We start from the raw sequence: 18,924 nt of genomic DNA on the forward strand, positions 1-18,924 counted from the left end.
ACAACAGGGCTGTAGCAAACACAGTGGGCAGTGTGGACAGTGGGTGGCAGGATCAGTCACCATGACACCCTGCAACGCCAGGCCTCACGGGATCTTTCCCACGCTGGGAACGGCACCACCTCACGGGGCTGCTCTCGGATGTCACTGTGAACGGGCGAGTCCAGGCCAGGCACGGCACCAGTGCCCCAGCCACCCGACAGGGCTCAGCAGGGAGCTTGGGAGATATCTGAGGGCCCCGCCCCTCCTGAGACCCGGCCTGTGCCCCCTGGAGTTGCAGACTGGGCCCTGAGGCGCCACGTGAATCACCAAGACGAAATGAATCATGTGATGAGCATCTTCCAACCGCGGGGCTGGCTGGGGGCCGTGAGGCCGTCCCTGTGCGCGGCTGTGACGCCTCAGCTCCAGGGCCGGCCCCCGAGGGAAACGCCCAGCGCCCGGGAGCTCCAGACCTTTCGAACAGCTTTTGCAGACCCGAACCTTGTCTGACAGCAACCCTTAAACCAACTTCAGGGTAGAAAACATTGTGGGGAAACATGCATTTCCTCTGGTCAGACAGCCCTTTCCTCAATAAGGGGAACCATGCGTGTAACAGAGAGACAGCGCAAGCTCAGTGGGGAACCACAAGCTTTATTGGCTGGAAGTTCTCCTCAGGAGCCTGGTCGGCTGGGACTGGACGTTCCTGGGTGGATGGCCCCGGGCCTAAGCTAGGAAAAGGGAGGAAAAAAGGAGAATTTTAGGTCCAATGGAGGGTTTCCAAAATAAGATCCCTGACAGAACTCAAGGTGAGACTGTTATTCTGAAACTACTTTCAAAGACATACTGTTTGATCAGCAAATATTCACAGAACCAAGTGACAACGGGAGCACACTGTACTCATTCATTCAAGAAATATTTATCAAATGCCTACTACGTGCCAGGCACTGTCTGCTGTATTTCTCACTGGTAAACTAGCATACAAATATAATAATCAGAACAACCGTTGAAAACATGGCATGATAAAATGAAACTTCTCATGCACTGCTGGCAGAAAAACACGACTGTGCAGGACACGTCCCCTGGTTTCACCCTCAACTTCGCTTTTTAATAGAAGTCATGACCAGCCATGCCCCACCTCCAAATTGCTTTCCATGAGGAAGCTCAAAGGGACATTACCTCCAGGTTTCCTCTGGCCTTCCGAAGGATTTTGTGAGTGACGACCACTGAGGAGAGAGCAAAGTATGGGATGATGAGACACAGATGCCCTGGAAGTCAGTGGAAAGGCCACATGCAGAAAGGAGACCCGGGCCCAAAGGGTTTGGATGTGTGGACAACCCTGAAGCACCCAGACCAGAGAGAGGCGTGAAGGCCCCACCTGCCCATCACACACCCCAGGACCTAATAATCCAGTGGAAAGGGTGGACCAGACACCTCTTCAAGTCCACGCTAAGCCACAACCTCCCAGTGATAGCAGAGGGTAAAGCATCCTACACCATGTCACAGACGACAAAACCGAGGCTCTGCAAGGCCAGCTGGATGCCCAGGTATGCCCAGGGCTCACCTCTGTGGGGGAGGCCTGCACCTGAGCATCGCCCTCCGGAGAAGCAGCTCTGGGAAGGGGTGGGCCCCACGCCAAGCAAACCCACGTGTCCCAAGTCAAGGATGCAGGGCAGTTCTGTGAAGTCAGACTTTCACCCAGCGGCTCTTAGCGCAGGCTCCGAATGACTGAGGAAAAAGAACTCTGGGCATCTTCCTCTTAAGCTGGGAGAAGCACCCAGTGGGGTTCCCCTCGGCCAGCCGCATTCCACCAGGCCGGGAGGGGGCAGGGCGGGAAGATTTCCAAGTCCCTGGCAATCTGACGCTCCGAGCTATGTGGGGGGCAGATCCGCAGTGTATCAGAACCCACAGAAGGGACGGGCAGCAAAGTAAATCGCTTCTTCCCTCAGTCTTTCTCTTGTCCAGCAAACTCTAGTGGCAGCGTGAACGCCACCACGGAAAGATTTCTAAGCCCGATCAAGAGTCTGTTCTGAACAGCATTTGAGGAGGCCAGGCAGTCAGGCTACTTCCTGGGGAACTGGGCTTTTGGCCAACAGCGCCCGAGGCTGAGACGGGCTCGTGTCCGCACACACAGCCAGCTCCCCAGGGGCTCATTCAGAAGAGGTGCCATGTGGTGGCCTGGGGAAAATATTTATTTCTTGCCTCACAAAAATTTCCATCTGAAGGTAACAAAGTCTGTTTGCAATCTGTGACACGGGGGGAAGGGACAGATGGTGTGGGCTTCGTTTTTAACTGGGCAAAATGAAATTCAGAGGCGCCCACTGCCTCTCTGACCTTCTCCCAACCCGATGCTGTAGCGCCTGTCCCAGGAGCTCTTAACCTGCATCCAGGGATATGCTGTGGGGTGTCCTAAGTCCCCGGAAACTATGCGCAAGTCTTCGTGGGTCTCAGGATGTATGCGTTTTTCTGGGGAGAGAGATCGTACCTCTGCTGAGATTCACCACGGGGACTGTGCCCAGAAAAGATTACGTATCACAGCTGTGGAGGTTAGAAATAATGTTGAGATGGTACTGAAAGCAACGAAAGCAGAAGGCTCGGTGGAAGAGCCCAGGCTCAGCTGCCCAGGTGGCACAGGGCCCACACGTCAAACAGTGTTGCCCACCTCCCAGGGCACAGAAGTCCCCACTGTGACAAGAAGCCCAAGGGACAGAGCAGTGAGGAGCTCGTCTCAAACAAGACTTGCCCACTGCAGACGCGGACTCCGGCTCAGCTCCGCCCAGCTCAGCACAGGGCTCTCTCCACCTCAGTGGGGGCCGCAAGGGCGACCCTGCCTCAGCGGTGCCTGGCTGGTGACAATGTTTTGCCAGCTGTGACCTCAGTGAACACCCTCAGCCCTGTGCGGGAGGCACTCCTGTCTGAGAGGCTGCAAGTGCAGTGGGTGGCTCCAGGTCACATGGCGAGGGAGTGGCAGGGGTTCCTGAGGCTCACGATGGCATCTTTCCTTCCTTCCCCTGCAGACTGGGAGGAGATGTGGTGTTCAAGTGCCCTGGGCCCTTGCTCCTAGCCGTCACCACACAGGGAAGGGAGAGGAGGGGAGGCTACATACACCAACTCTCACTCAGAGCCAGAAGCAGACCTGTGAGGCTGGCAGGGTTCAGGAAATTTCCAAGGACCTGACTCGTTGGGATGGGCTGCAGAGCCTGGCACAGAAGAAGGAGTCACAGGCCCGGGTCAGCCACCAGGTGTGTGATCTTGGGCAAACCCCTCACCTGGCTCAGAGCTGAGCCCCTGTTTCTGCACCAGGCCTTGGAGATACAGAGATGGATGACATCATCTTATCATGGGAAATGCTACGACACACTTGAGGTGTTTCCGACTAATGGTTTGCCACCTCCATACATAGGACACAGTCTGACCTAATGGAAAAAAAGCAGCGGAGGACTAACATTTGTTGAGCATCTGCTCTGTCCCAGGAAAGGCACAGCCCAGTTTAGGTTTCACTACCATGCCTATTTTACAGGTCAGAAAACTGAGGCCCTTGTTATAAAGTTGTGATTAGAACCCGGGCCCTCTGGCCAGTCTAAGTCCTTTGGAATTACTGTCTCCAGTCAGAGGTGACGAATCTAAAGCCCAGAGAATTCAAGTCATTTATTCCAGGTCACACAGGAGAGTGGAGATCTGGACTGTGCTCATTCAGTGATTCCGTGCTCACCAACCTGGGGCTCTGGGGCTGGCTCCTGTCCTCTGGATCTGTCACGGTAACTCACCCAGCGGAACCTACTACCCACTTCCAAAACTTCCTCCCCTGTGAACAGGGTTACTTCCTGTGCCCGTGACTGTTAGGGAGTCAAGGAGGAGAGATGCCAATGCCGAGTTCTCACTTCCCTGGACTTGGGGGCTGTACAAAGGCGCCAGTTCCCGGCCCCTTGCTGCTCCAGGGGTCTGGCCCAATCGTTCCACAGCCACAGAAGACCCGTCCATGACTGGCCCTTCTCCCCGGATGTCCCCTCCAGTGCTCCTTGGCCCTACAAGTGGCATGAACCCCTAGGCCACAACCCCACAGACATTCACCACTCTGTCAAGGCCACCTCCTGATGACCTTTCAAAACCAGCCCCTGTCCTCCACGGCCCTGCCCCAGTCACGTCAGGCCTCCCCACTGCCCGCTGGGGTCTCCGCCTGCTGGCCCTCCATGCTTAGCCGTGGGGACCTTTGAACACACAGTGGACGCCAGTCCCTGCTGCTCGTTCCTGAGTCCGGCCCACAAGGTCCCCTGTGACCTGGTCCCTACTTATCCCTCCCACTTCAGCTCTCACAGCAAAAGCCTTGGCATGTCCTAAGCATGTTCCTGAATACTTAGCTCTTGCCCGTGAGGCCGCCTGCCAGAATCTGTTCCCACCACTTCTCTTCTAACTCCTACTCATCCCTCAAGACCCAATCAGTCTAGAGCCTTGAACCACCTCTCAGGCTGCCTGGATGTACTCAGCACACAATCCCACAGCTCATTCGTGTGCATCCTCCATTAAGCCAAGGCGCCATGCTGGCAGGAACGGTCCCATTCACCTCTGTCCCCAGCGGCTGGCATGGGGGCTTGGCGCAGAAACTCAGCACTTGCTCAGGGACTCAGCGTCTCTCTTTTGCAGTTCAAACCCTGTCATTCTCGCAGAGTCTGTTTTCAGAATGCTGCCGGGGGGGCTAAGGAGAACTCCTACTTGACAATAACCTATGTTCTGTGCTTCTCAGAAATGCTGGCCTTTGGTAAGAGAGCGGCAAAGGCAGGCTGGCACCTCCGGAGGGAACAGCGCTGCCGTCAGCAGTCCTCCTCAGACAGTGGCTGACAGGCGACAGCCCGGGGCTGGCCAGGGTTGCGCTGCCAAGAGGCGCTGGAAGCAGCTGGGTGACCACCTGTGCCTCTCAACATGCAGGGGAATGAGAGCTGAGGCTTTAAACTGGGAAACAGAGCTGCTCCCAACAATCTTGGAAGCCCCCAGATCAGGGCGCGGGCTGACCTTACGAAGGTTATTCAACCCCTCCGACCCTGCATCTCTGCATCGGTCTTGAGAAGCATTTCTCAAATCCGTCCCCTCCTCTGGATCCCCAATGCCCAGCCAAGGCCCTCCTTCCCGCCTGCCTGGACCAGTGAATCGGCTCCTCTGGTGGAGCAGCCACCAGCACGCCTTTCTTACACACAGAAGTGACAGATCTGTGCTCTGCTCTAAGGGTGAGCCCCCCGATCCTGCCACCTACGGCCTTTCATGATGCCGTCCTGGTCCACCTGACCCCTCCTGCCCCAACCGGCTACTTGCAGCTCTCGCTCCAGCAACATGAACTGTTGTTGGTTTCTCACACACAAAACCTCATTTCTCACCTCTCTGCCTTTGCCCACGCTGTCCCCTTTCAATCTGACCAACGCCTCCTCCCCCTTGCAGACCCAGCTCAGGTGTCGCTTTGTCTAAGAAGCCCACCTCCCGGGACAGACTGACACCATCCCCACTCCCACCTCAGTGCTCCCTAAGATCCTACACAGGTTCCCATCCCTGCGCATGCCATACGCCTGTCTCCAATGAGATGACAGTCCTGGGCATCGAGTGGCCCCTCTGCAAAGGTCTGCTAAGTGAATTCTTTTGTCTGCGCAGGTCAGGAAGGGTGAAGTATGAAAGAAAACCCATAAATAGGAGGCGTGATGACACACGGTCTGGGTTCCAAAGTGGGTACCCTAGGGCTGGCTTTTTAGTCCTCAGAGGCAGGAAGTGGCCAGACATGGCGGCCTCCCCCCGACCGCTCACTTACGTTGATCAAAGATGACTTTCTCCTGGTGCTTGCTCAACTGCAAAAGCTTCACAGTGTTTTGCAACTTCTTTTCTTGTTCAAACAATTTTTCGTGTAGTTTGCTGATCTCTGCCTTCATTTCTCCAGTCTAAAGAGAAAAGGAATTACAAAAACGAACAAAGAATATAAAATGTCTTGTCACACAGGAAGAATTAAAAAAACATAAAAAGATACTCAAGCTTACTAACAAAGATGTTTGAATAAAACCTAGAAGCCATTTTCTGCTGGTCAGACGGGCAAACCCAGGCAAAACCCAGGGCTGGAGAGGCCGTGGGGCAAGTGTGCTCTCCTGCTGGTGGAACCGTGACTGAGGACGGCCCGGGTGGACGCCTGGCAGGACCCACCAGACTGTAAAACGCACTTAGCCCTTGGACCCAGCAGTTCTGCACGTTGGCATTTACCCGAAGGAATAATCACATACGCACAAGATAAGGCCTATGTTCAAGGACATTCCTCTCAGCATCACTCAGAGTAGGAAAGAAAGAAACAACCTGATTTGTTTCAACAGGAGAAGATATATAAATTATGGTACTTACATACAATGGAATAATTTTGCAGCTATTAAAAGCGATGTTACAGAATCCATTAATTAATTAATTAGTGACATAATGATATTGAATACATATATCTATATCCATAGATGTGTATATCAAGATGTCTGAAAAATTTGATGACAGAGACATCATCAAAATGTTAATAGTGATTATCTCTGAGCGACATGATTTAGAATCTTGTATTTCTCATTTTTTTACATTTATCAGAATTGTCTGAATTTTTTTCAAAAACTGTAATGCTGATTTTTAAAAAAATGTTAATGCTTAAATCTAAAAAAGAGCACATCAAAGTATTATTAGGAGGGTATGGTCTATTAGGACAACCTGTTCTGAGTTTTTCAGAGGTGACGCTAGAGTGGCCAGGCAGCCGAAGCAGAGCCGCCGGTCCTCAGAAGTGACACAGTACACGGCAGAGGCTCTCTTAACTAGTCTCCGCTGAACTAGTTCACAGGGTTAAGGACACTCCCCTTCTCGTAAATTCCCCACTGTAAGGGTCGCTGGCACAGGCACTCCTGCTCCATCGAACACCTCTGCTCCCAGGAGGGGAGGTGTCGGGCTGTCAGTTTACAGTCACTTTCGTTTTTTCCCAAATTTGTTTATAGCAGGTGTACTTGTAATCAGGCACACAATTTAATTTAGCATAAAGGAAGACTATGAAATATGTGTATGAAAAGAGGGAACGCGTTGTATGAAAACTAACATATGCTTCAGGAAAGACTTGATAAAGGCAAGTCACTAAAAAACACATTTCTGGCAAATTAGGTATGGGTGAATCAACTATAAAAGAGGTGGGAGGAAGACAGTCTAGAAGAATTCCATATTCGAATTACTTTGCAAGTGTCTGAAGTTTTTTCTTCATCTTAAACAGAAGTTGGAAGTGACAGATACATTACGGATGTAGTTCATGAAAGAAAGCAGATGTGGAACTCAACCAGCAGACCCACATTCAAAGAAAAGGCCCTGGTCCTACACCAAAAGAATGGCGCGTGAACGTACACTTCGCTGCTTTAAGTTAAACTAAAACGTTTAAGGTATGTATCATTTTTTGATTCCCTGCTTTAACCTACTCTTAAGATTAACCAATCGTGCCAGCTACAAGGACTTCAGCTGTTCTTCCGAAAGAGATCCTAAATTAAACATTAGGTTTTCTTCCATTCTCTCCCTCATGCTAGGAGCCCACAAGGATCTGTGTTCCGGCCGTGGCTTCACAGGCCACACAGTCTACGACAAAGTCACTCTACACTCAGAGCCTTGGTTCCTCCACATCTGTCAGACAGGGCTGCTCGCTGCCCCATCTACCCCCTGCAGTCGAGTGAGACTCAGTGAGGGACGCCTGCAGACGAGGAGGAGCATCACTTCACACCCTGCCAGCCTAACCTCTACTCCTCTTTCTAAAGTCAGCTCAGGCGTCGCCTCTTCCAGGAAGCTTTCCTTGAGACTCTTCCCCAGCAGGAGTCTAAGTTGACTACTGCTCCCTTGGGTGGCCATTGCGCCCACTGCGCCCATTTCACATTGGATTATAACTAGTCATTTACTTGTTTGCTTCCCCTCCTGGACTATAAGCTCCCTGAGGGCAGAACTCACTTCTTGCCTCTGACCACGAGCCTGGCACAGAGTAGGTACCGTGAGACCATCTGCCCACTGGTGGGTTAATCTTCACCAGCACTCTCAAAACCCCCTGCCCAGATTCTGTCCAGCACGTAAAGTGAGGCGTTCTAACTACTTCTGCGTCTGCTGCTCCTCTGAACTAAAATCTTCATTCTTACTGGATGAGCCCATCATGGTGAAAACAACAGGGCTTCAGAGCCCAGCACGGTCACTTCCGGCCGTTAGGACGATGGAGCCAGGAAGTTTCCGTTCTTACTTCTGGAAAGTGGGAACGATAACTTTAACTCTCGGAGAGCCACGGGGAGTGATAACACGAGATGCTGAGTGTACAGCAGAGCGCCCGACCTCCCTGGGGCTCACAGAGCGACTCTTCCTCAGGGCCGCGGGGTTGAGCCCAGAGCCGGAAACCACAGCCCTCCCAGGAGGCTACCAACTTATTCATGGTGTTTGCCTGATTTGTGGAGCTGGTTTTTGTGGTTGGTTGTTTTCTTTTCTATAATGGAAAATCTCACCCATTTACAAAAGTAGAAAGAATAGGCTAATGAACCAGCAGGTGCCCATCCAGCGTCAGCACTTATCAAATCATGGCCAAACTTGTTTTCTTCTACATCCCTGCCCATCCTCACCCCAGAATTATTTTTAAAATCAATCCTAGAAGTCAATCATATTTCATCCATAAAATATTTTAGTATATAGCTCTAGCAGAAAAAGATTCTTTAAAAAAAATTTCATTATCACATCTAAAACAATGACAATAATTGCTTAGTATCACCAAATTTACATCAGTAGACACACTTCCATGATTGCATCATAATTTAATTGTTTTGAACAATTGGTTTGATTCAGGATCCAAGTAAACTCCACGTTTTGCATTTGATTAACATATCTCTTAAGTTTCTCTTAATCCATTGGCTCTCAGGGCTACTGGGAGAACTTGTGGAAACAGACAGCTGGCCCACTCCCAGGCTTTCTGATTTAGTAGGTCTGGGGTGAGACCCGAAAAATTTGCCTTTCCAGCAAGCTTCCAGACGATGCTGATGCTGCTGGTCCAGGGACCATATAATTTGAGAACCACTGTAAATCTGCAAGTTTCACTCCCTCTTTCTTCCTAGGATGAAAAGATATTCTAAGCTCATATTGTACATTTCCTGCCTCAGACCTAGAATCAAGCCATTTCTCTGAGGAGTCCTAGTTCCTTTTAATAGGAAAAGGTATTTAGAAACCAGAATTTGGCACTAAGGTGCTCACTGGTACTGGAATGGACATTTTTAAAGCCTTTTAAGTAGAGAGAACTAGTAAATATTTTAATAGGAACTACATCATGAGTTCACACCAATATTTCTAATTCAAATTAAGGATTACAGTATTTATTTATTTATTTATTTATTTTTGGTGAGAAAGATTGGCCCTGAGCTAATATCTGTTGCCAATCTTCCTCTTTTTGCTGGAGGAAGACTGTCACTGAGCCAATATCTGTGACAATCCTCCCGTATTTTGGATGTGGGATGCCACCACAGCACGGAATGATGAGCAGTGTGTAGGTCTGCACCTGGGATCCGAACCCATGAACCTCGGGCCACCAAAGCCGTGTGTGTGAACCCAACCACCATGCCACCAGGCCGGCCCCAAGTATTTACTTTTTTGATTTTTTTATTTATATCTCTTCCCTGACAGTAAAATCTCAATATAACTTTTATTCTACAATAGAAATATGTTTCAAAATATCAACGCCAATATTATTACTATCAATATAATCACTGAAAACACTTTAAAGTTTGGGGGCCATTTTTTTGTTTGTTTTTGTTTTTTGCCCTGAGTATACTTCCACTAGAAGTAAACAGTCAAATTACTGTGTTTTAGTCATTGAAATGTTTCCTTTGTGTGTGGTTATGCCTCCAATACTACATATAATAAAGCCTGTTTGTTTCATCTTGCTATGAATTTTTAGAAATTGCTTTTTCACCCATTTTGATTTAGTTTTATTTATCATTATGTAAAGCATTTATACAGTTTCAAAGTCCCATTTACAGAACAAGGTCTATTCAGAGAAACCTACCTTCTAACCCTGCCCTTCCCTCCTCTTCCTTCCCACCTACAAGCAAGGCAGCTTCTGTTGTTATTGTTTATCTTTCTATTTAAAACAATTTTTATAGGGGCTGGCCCCATGGCCGAGTGGTTAAGTTTGCGTGCTCCACTGCAGGCAGCCCAGAGTTTCGTTGGTTCGAATCCTGGGCGCAGACATGGCACTGCTCATCAAGCCACCCTGAGGCAGCGTCCCACAGGCCACAACTAGAAGGACCCACAACGAAGAATATACAACTATGTACTGGGGGGCTTTGGGGACAAAAAGGAAAAAAATAAAATCTTAAAAAAAAAAATTTTTTTTTATAAACGAATACATGTAGATACTTGTATCTCCCCCTACAACTTTCTTAGATCAACTGATGGATATAATACACACTTTCCAGAGTAATCCTAGGGACTGCAGGGGATGGGGTCTTATGCAAAAGGCAAATTAACGACACTCAGAGAAAACACTAGGTAGTAAAACACCTCTGGGGTTGCTGGCGAAAACTTGGAAATCTGGTTTACACACACTTCACACCAAGAAAAAGGCACTATGTGAAACACAGGCAGGGACAGAAAAGTGGCTAGAGGCAATTTGACACCACACAGGGGTCTGTGTACACCAGCAACCAGATTCGAGCTTCTCTAAGGTCCTTTTCCAGGCTCTAAAATTCTATGATGCTAAAGTGAGCAAAATCAGTTACCTGAGAAACCCTCAAAAGAAGGGGTGAATCATCACAAGCACTGACCAGTCCCTGGACTAATTTGCTACTGAGTATAATTTATATTTACACACACACACACACATAATAAGAACTGCATTCCATCTATTTCACAGATACTACTCTGCACTGAGGACAAAACAGAGCACTGAGGATGAATTATTTAGTTCAGACATCCTGTGCTTTAAAAATCATATGGGCAAGTACTAGTTTGGGAGTATGAGAGGAAATCATTCATTCATTCAAAAATATGAACAAAATAGACATGGATCCTCATGGAAAATAGAGGGAGAAAGACATTAAGCAAAGAAATATATAATTATAATCTGTGATAAGGGTTATCATGAGGCAGAAGAGGATAGTATGACTGAGTTATCAGGGAGCCCTCTCTGACCCTGAAGTAACCTTTAAGCTGAAAGGTGAGAAGAAGCCAGCCAGCCGGGAGGAAGGTCGGGGGCAGGCAGGCAGAGCATCTTTGTCAGCTAAGCCTAAGCTGGAAAAGAGCTTGATGGGTTAGCAGAAAAGGAAAGGCCAAAGTGGGGCTGGAATCCAGTGGGCCCCCTCTTCATCTCTGACCGCCCCCCACCTTCTACTCCATGCCACCACCAGCTAAAAGCGGGCAAAACATGATTTTCCTGAGCAGTCACTGGTTAGGTACTTTCCTGACTTAGTGCACCCAAACCTCCTCCCCAGGATCCCAAGAGGAACTCTCAGGACGGGCTCATTAGCACCTTCCCAGCAGCAGGGCTGCTTCACGCTGCTTCTCTGCCATGGCTGACAGATCTGAGAGCTGTCAGCGGGGGTTTAAGTAGATGAGTAATGACATGGAATGCAAATTTCCCTTCCACCTTCCTGCTGGCCTTTGGCAAGAATTTACAGGTTAGATGAATGAAGGGGGAAATACCTATCAGGCCACCAAGCAAAGAGTTCTCATTCTTCCTTGACCTGCGAGCTCCTTCTTCATAAGGGGAGGTGTCGCTGGTTACCAGAGTGGGGGCTCCCCGTGTCAAAACACTACGTGTTTCCCACAGACAAAAACCCAGGAGCGCTTCTGCTCTGCCTGACTCCTGATTCGTGCCATGAAGGATGGGGATGAGGACGGGTGTGGGAGCAACTGTCCTTAATTCAGTCACGTCCCAGTTACTGCAAAGTCGAGCTTTTAAGGGAAATTTCAATGGTTTTATAATAAATGATTTTCATTGGTTAAAAAAAGGTAGTTTCTAAGTAGTTAAAACAGATTTGAAAAAGCCCTACTAAAATATGATGCTGAAAGCTATCAAAAGGAATCAGACAGTTCAGAGAAAGGCATCTAAAATGAAAGAGATTTTGAGTAGAAAGGAATGAGCTAGTCCACGAGGACAAAATGGGACTTGAAGCCTATAAAATGCACGTTCACCCTCTGGATTCAGACACTTGTGCTTTCAAGCCAGCTCTGTAACCCTGAGTCCGCACTGCACTCCCTGAGCCTTAGTTTCCTCACATGTAAAATGAGGACAGGATTTCCCCCAGCAAAGATGTGCTAGAAGTGGGGACACAGTTGGGGCAGGGCCACAGGCCGAGACTGCAGGAGTGCTGGGGGATCAGGTAAGGACACACCTGGAGCAGACAGCACAGTGCCTAGCATGTCACTCTTAACAAACTCAGTTCCTGGCACATCGCTTGTGACAAACACAATGGCTCCCCTGCCCTCTGACACATTCCCCAAACTGAGGCACATCCGCTGTGGGATGGAGGACACTGAGACACAGGCCCCAGTGGCATCCTTGAGCCTCTGAATCCATGTGTCACCCACCTGTTCACAGTGAAGCGTGCACTGGCCATTTGTGGGGAGTGAGACCCTCCAGAGAAGTGTCAGTAACCTCGAGGCCTCATCCAGGATCAGCTTGGCTGTGCTCACGCTGGTGACAAACCTGCTCAGGGGCGCTGAGTGTGGACCCTGCACAAGAGGATGAGAAGGTTGTTGCACGCTGTCTTGAAAAAGATTATGGACAAGCCAACTTTAATGGGCAGCATAAATCTCTAGACCACAGGGCTTGTGCTCCACATGCTGAGCAAGAGCTTGGTGCCAGATGACACCAATTTATTGTTCTTAAAGACTGGTGAATTATAGATTATGAGAGAATTTCGGTGGTGATTTTAGCCCAATCAAGAACCATGATTAATAACCACCTGCGTTAACTATGTTTGCTACGCCAAGAAGCTGGTCCGTGGTAGGACTGCTCGCACTGCTGCACCGCCCCTGGAGCCTCTCCAGAAGGCAGAAGACGCCAACGGCAAGTGATGCAACACGAATGCTTTTGTGCAGCCCCTGCTAAACAGCTCTGCTTACTATCAATCTGACCCCAAGGCCTTGTCAAGTCTCTCCCCCTCTCCGCTAGCAGAAGCAACCTCAAAGCGGGGGATGTCAAGGGCATGAGAAGGCAAAGAACACGAGTCGGAGAAGGGAAAACACAAAATAAATTTTACAAAGAGATTAAAAGAGTACTGTCTTCACAAGTAATAAAATAAACACAAAATAAAACTACACACCCCTTTTAGCTATCAAATTAGCAAAAAAAATTATTTATGAATAAAAATCCTCAGTGAAGACAAAGGTGTAGGGAGATACTCTCACTCATAACCAAAGACCTAGTATTTCTGGAAAGTAATCCAGCCAGAGTTATCAAGAGCCCTGAACAGTTCACGACGTTTGAGCTCGTAATTCCACTTTCAGGAATTCATCCCTAACGAACTAGTCAAAGTTATGATGAAAGATCTATTCGTAGGGATGCTTATTACAGCTTAAATGTCCAACAAACAGGTGAAAGTAAATAAATTGTGGAACATTCATATGTTAGCTTATTTTCAGCCATTAGAAGTCAAGTTCCAGGGGCCAGCCTGGTGGCGCAGCAGTTAAGTTCACACATTCCACTTCAGCAGCCTGGGGTTTGCCGGTTCCGATCCTGGGTGTGGACCTATGCACCACTTGTCAAGCCATACTGTGGCAGGCATCCCACATATAAAAAGAGGAAGATGGGCATGGATGTTAGCTCAGGGCCAATCTTCCTCAGCAAAAACAGGAGGATTGACAGCAGATGTTAGCTCAGGGCTAATCGTCCTCACAAAAAAGAAAAGGAGTCAAGTTCCAGAAAAATAGTGAATGAGATAGGAAAAATATTAATTTAAGGTCTAACTGAAAGTCAAAATATGGAATTCATATATGTATGAGTCAGTTTTATTAAACTTTATGAATGAGCTAAATTTATATATCAAAATTTTAAGTGTTGAGCATTATGTGGTATTTTCATAGATGTGTTGTTCCTATGCTTTTCTACAGTTTCTAGCTTTTGTACCAAAAAAGACTATAATTAGAAAAGAACAATCTTATTAATATTTATTAATTCATTCAACAAATATTTACCGTGCACGTATTCCGTGCCAGGCCCTGTGCTAGGTGGTAAATATACCATATTGAGCAAAATAGACACTGCCTCCCTGCTCTCCTGAAGCTCCTTGTCTATTGGAATAGAAAATGCACAACTGACTTTTACAATATAGTAAAACAAAATAAAACAAAAAGGCAAAACCAGTATCAGGAAGCAGGGAGCTTAAGTATCCTCAGTAGGGACCTGAGAAGAGGGACCAGAAAATGTGAGCCATTGGAAGCTTGGAGGTTGGGTCCAGTCTGGGGTAGGGGGAAGGAAGTTTGACCCCAAGTCTTGGAGGAAGTGATTGAGTAACTTTATGTCAAGTACCCGGCACATGAGTCCCACAAAAGGTAACTTTAAAATAAGAAGGATTCCAGTAGGATGAGGCAGGAAGGAGGGGATGGCAAAGGGGCTGAGGGGTCCTCCAAGGCAGAGTGCACAGGGCGCCAGGGCTGGAGACGGGATGTGGTTGGCCAACAGGGACAACAGCACAGAGCCCAGTCAGATGGGAGCAGGGCACATGGGGGGAAACTGGGAGAGGACGGTGGGGAGGTAGGCAGAAGCAGACCTAGAAATCAGAAACCCCTGGGGTCCAACAGTACCCAGGGGGAGTGGAGGTTTCTGCACAGGTGAGCGAGGTGACTAGCAATGGTCTTCAAGAAGCAGTGTCCTGAGGCAGAAAGAGAGCCCTTGGCAGACAAAGAACTGAGTTCAAATCCTGACCGCTCCAAGTCACTTCACCTCAGCATCTGTAAAGTAGGAAGGACATCACCTGCTTCAAGGGCTGTTCGGTGATGAACGGAAGTACTAGATTAAAAGCTCCTCTGCAAGGAGAGATGGCAGCCGCCAACAATCTTGAGACGAGAGTCTCACACTGGCACGCTCATCACAAAGCAGTTGAGGAATTACGGTACGGGTGACCCTCTGCTGCATGAGGATCAGGACCTGTAGCTATCCTGTTCGCCACAGCAGCCCCAGAGCCTGAGCACAGAGGCCTGGGTGGGTGACGGATAGGTGACTGGGGAGATGAACAGACGGACTGAAGGACAGAAGGACGGATGAGACTGGAACAACAGTGGCAGTAACGGGGCAGTGCCGCAGATCCCAGTGAGGCGATCAGTTACACAGGGTGCAGACCTCAGCAAGTGTCCCTCCCACAGTAAAACCACGGACAGTCCCCCAGCCTGGACCTGACCTCTGAGCTTTTGTGGCTACACTTCCGGTCCCTCCTCTCAGGGCCTTACTAAGGACATGTGTGCCCCCAGCCTCCCAGCACCCTCAGTTGGCCCCGCCCACTTGCTGTTCCCAGTGAGCCTCTCTCCTTCCAGCTTTGTCAGCTGGGTTACCTTTGTTCCCAGCTCTTGACTCGTGGGGCTGGGAGCCTCTTGGATTTGAATGTCCATCTCGGCAAGGAGCTTCTGGCCCTGGCCAATCTGCTTGCACAGGGCATCGTAGTCCTCAGTCAGGCCCAGGATGTGGTGGCCACTCTTGCTGGCCCACAGGCGGTGGCCAGGGACCAGGTGGGACATGCAGGGGGTGCTGATGACTGAGCTGCCACTGTCGCAGGAGAGGGAGTCCGTGTCATTTCCAGAGAGTGGAGGAGTCCCTGAAGCTACAGAATGAGAGGGAAGATGTCAGATCTATTTGGGGCAGCACCCTATGTTCAATGAGCTGCGTTCAACAATGCTGAAGCCAGTTAGGAGAGCTAAGAGCGGCCTTCGGGCCCAAATGCCACATGACCGAGCCCAGAGGGGAAAGAGGCCTGGCTCCTGGGCCTCAGTCTGTACATTACTCCAGGCTGAGCTTATTCATCCTGTGGGAGAAACTCAATTCAATTCGGCAAACACGTGTCAGGCACCCACTCTGCAGAAGACCCCCGATTTACACAGATTCATCAAGCCAGGGCCTGCACTCCAGGAGCCCGTGGTCTAACTGGAATATAGACACCGTGTGGGAGATGTAACAGCCCAATGACGAGGAGCCGGAGCTCAGAGGAAAAAATAACCAATTCTCTGTGCAGGAAGGGAGATCAGGGAAGGCTTCCTAGAAGAAGCAACAATAAGAGCTGGGTTGAACAGGTAGTAAGAATTACACTAAAAAGAGGTAAAAGCTTATCACTTTTTACCTTTGGATCAACAGAAGCATGGATGAATAATTCTGACTGGGGACATCAGGAAAGGCCTTTCACAGGGAAGTTTGCATTCATAAGGAGTCTTGAGAAGTAGGAGGATTTTCACTGGCAGAGAATGGGACAAAGGCGGCCTGGAAAAGGAGGGAGCCACACTGCACAGTCCCAGGGAGAGGGAAGTGCAGGCCCATCTGCAGGACGGTGACCCAACCGGGTAGCGTAAGGGCAGAGGGAGCAGGCTGAACGGGCCTACTGGGGTCGATGTGGAGGACCTTGAAAGCCACGCTAAGGTGGTCACACTTTAATCCAGGGCAACAGGGACCCAATGACGTCACTGAGGTTGGCGACATCTGGGAATAGATTAACTGGCTTGGAGAAGATCACCAGCTAGAGATGCTGAGAACCTGAAACCCCAAATCCTGTCAAACCCCTTCTTGAGTTGGGACCAGGGACCCCCTTTTCTTCAATTTAAAAAGTCCTACTGCCAAACCCAACCCTGCTGCGGTTACCCTGACTTCAGCTTCGTACCTGATCTTGGTGGCATTGCCAGGGTGGAATCAAACAGCTCGCATGAATTATCAATTGACATGGGACATCTGTCACCATCTACAAAATGCAAAATAAAAGAAGGAGAATAAACTGTCAAAAGTTTTAGTTCCACTGTCATCAGCATTTGAGAGACAACTGAATAAGAATACAGTAAAGTACCAGACACACACAGGCATTCATTCAGATCTTCACCGGGCACCTCTCCTGCCAGGCCCTGTGCAGGACATGGGGGAGACAGAGTGAGCAGGCCTGGCCCCCTCCCTGGAAGGACTCTCTTGTCCAGACAAGTAAACAGGCAGTTTCCCTTCTGGGTGGTCAGGGGTGTGGGAGCTCAGTCGAGGGGTGCTAACCCCGAGGAGGGAAAGAAACGCAGGCAGAGGAACAAGCAGATGCAGATGCACAGAGGTGAGCAGTCATGACATATTCAGAGAGAACGAAGCAGTTCATACAGCTGAGCCCAGGGTGCAGGGAAAGGATGGCATGGGATGCAAGGCCAGAAGTGTGACGGCTGTGGGGACCACTCAAGGGTGCCAGGCAGGGCAATGTCAAGCTGAGATCTATGTTTTGAACTGGAGGAGTGAGTCTGGAGGCTGCTGGAATAACCCACGTAAGAGAGAAGAGTGACCTGAAACAGGATTCAGGAGGTGATGCATTTGAAACAAGAGAAGGAGACAAAGGCAGTTAGTGCTGCCACTTCTATAATCTAGAAAGCACGTTCACATGAGAACTCTCAGGAGCTCAGAGGGCAGGATGGCGCTGTCATTCAGATTTCAGGGAAGAGGAGACCCAGGGCCAGAGACAGGAAGTGATCTGCCTAGCATGACCTGGAGTGTAGTGGCAGAGCGAGGACTGGGTCCAGGACTCAGGATGCCCCCCGAAGCTCCTCCCCACACAGGAACCTCCCGGGGTGCACTCTGATTCCGGGACCAAGGAGCCAGGGGGTCAGCTCTGGGGAGCTGCCCACTGAGAGGGATGGCTTTCTGCCCAAAACAGCAAGCTCTAGAGCAGAACTTTCAAACAGGCACACTTAAATACAGTCTTAAAAAGTCTTTTGCAAAGGAAGAAATGCTGCTGCCTACGATAAATTCTAATCCTCACTTGAGGAAATGGGAGAACTTTCCCGCCGAGGCACCCCCGTGAATTCTGAACACTCTTCTGGACACATGCTGCAAGGCTCACCTAGGGCTCACCCTGGATGAATTTCCAAAGCAGGCGAAGGCTGCTCCCAGGCCTCTCCACTTCAGCTGCCCCAACTCTCCCTCCTGGGCACCCCCAGCCCTCACTCGCTCTCCCTGCCCAATCTCCCTCAGCCTCCGCCAGGGTCTCCTCGGTCTCATTTCCTCAAAGCCCTAAGAAGGGCCAGGAACAGACCTACGTTTACAACAGTAACGCCCACTGCTGATGTACAGTACAGCCCACACAGAAGGCGGCAACGTGGCACCTTTCTGACCCATTGAGATTCCCCGAGTAGGATTCTATCCTAAGAATACTATTTAACAGCAAAAAACATCTTAACGTCAACATTCATTAAAGCTCCAAATCAGAGAGCACTTTAACAATCATTAGCGTAATGGTTTGGTGACTGACAATAATCTGAAAACAATAATTAGGAAGGCCGTGTGAAAGCAGGGGAAGCATTTATGATGTGATATTGGGCAAAACCGAAGAAATGACAGAATGGCACAAAAACCAATTTAACACTATAAATCCATGCCTGCATTTGATACCAAATGAAGAGAAATCTGCAAGTAAAAAACTATCATTTTGTAGAATCATAAAGAATTTTTTTTTACTTTTTTTTCATATTGTCACATTACCTTTTGGTTAGAATTTTAAATCTTTATCAAGGAGAAACCAATGAACTAATCACCACAAGTTCTAAAACAAGTTGACTAGGTGCTCTTTAAGAGATTTTAATTGTTTTAATTAGAAGCAATAGATGTAATTCCCAATTCAAGGAAAGATAAGTGCAAGTTTTCATCCAATACTTGTTTATAAAGTATGCTGACACTCCTGTCCCACCGGATGCGCACGCCCACCCACGGGCAGTAGGACGATCCCGAGACACCTGAGGCCCCAGGAGGTCAGG

The 18,924-nt window shown here is 49.1% G+C and overlaps 1 protein-coding gene across 11 annotated transcripts in view; it reads right to left on the bottom strand.

Annotated features, from left to right (window-relative positions):
* Positions 1–607: 607 nt before the first annotated feature.
* Positions 608–18,924, bottom strand: part of CDK5RAP2 (CDK5 regulatory subunit associated protein 2) — a 172,439-nt gene continuing 154,122 nt past the window's right edge. For 9 of the 11 annotated variants that reach the window (XM_070596221.1, XM_070596222.1, XM_070596229.1 and 6 more), the window contains 6 exons: positions 16,815–16,892; positions 15,505–15,770; positions 12,544–12,687; positions 5,762–5,888; positions 1,153–1,199; positions 608–704 (listed from right to left, as the gene is read on the bottom strand). In XM_070596221.1, the coding sequence (XP_070452322.1) occupies positions 648–704; positions 1,153–1,199; positions 5,762–5,888; positions 12,544–12,687; positions 15,505–15,770; positions 16,815–16,892 (719 nt within the window). In that variant the 3' untranslated portion in view covers positions 608–647. The remainder of the gene's footprint in view (positions 705–1,152; positions 1,200–5,761; positions 5,889–12,543; positions 12,688–15,504; positions 15,771–16,814; positions 16,893–18,924) is intronic. The other 2 variants (XM_070596219.1, XM_070596227.1) reach the window with 1 other exon arrangement.

The sequence above is a fragment of the Equus przewalskii genome, chromosome 26, assembly GCF_037783145.1.
Source record: "Equus przewalskii isolate Varuska chromosome 26, EquPr2, whole genome shotgun sequence".
NCBI classification, from domain to species: domain Eukaryota; kingdom Metazoa; phylum Chordata; class Mammalia; order Perissodactyla; family Equidae; genus Equus; species Equus przewalskii.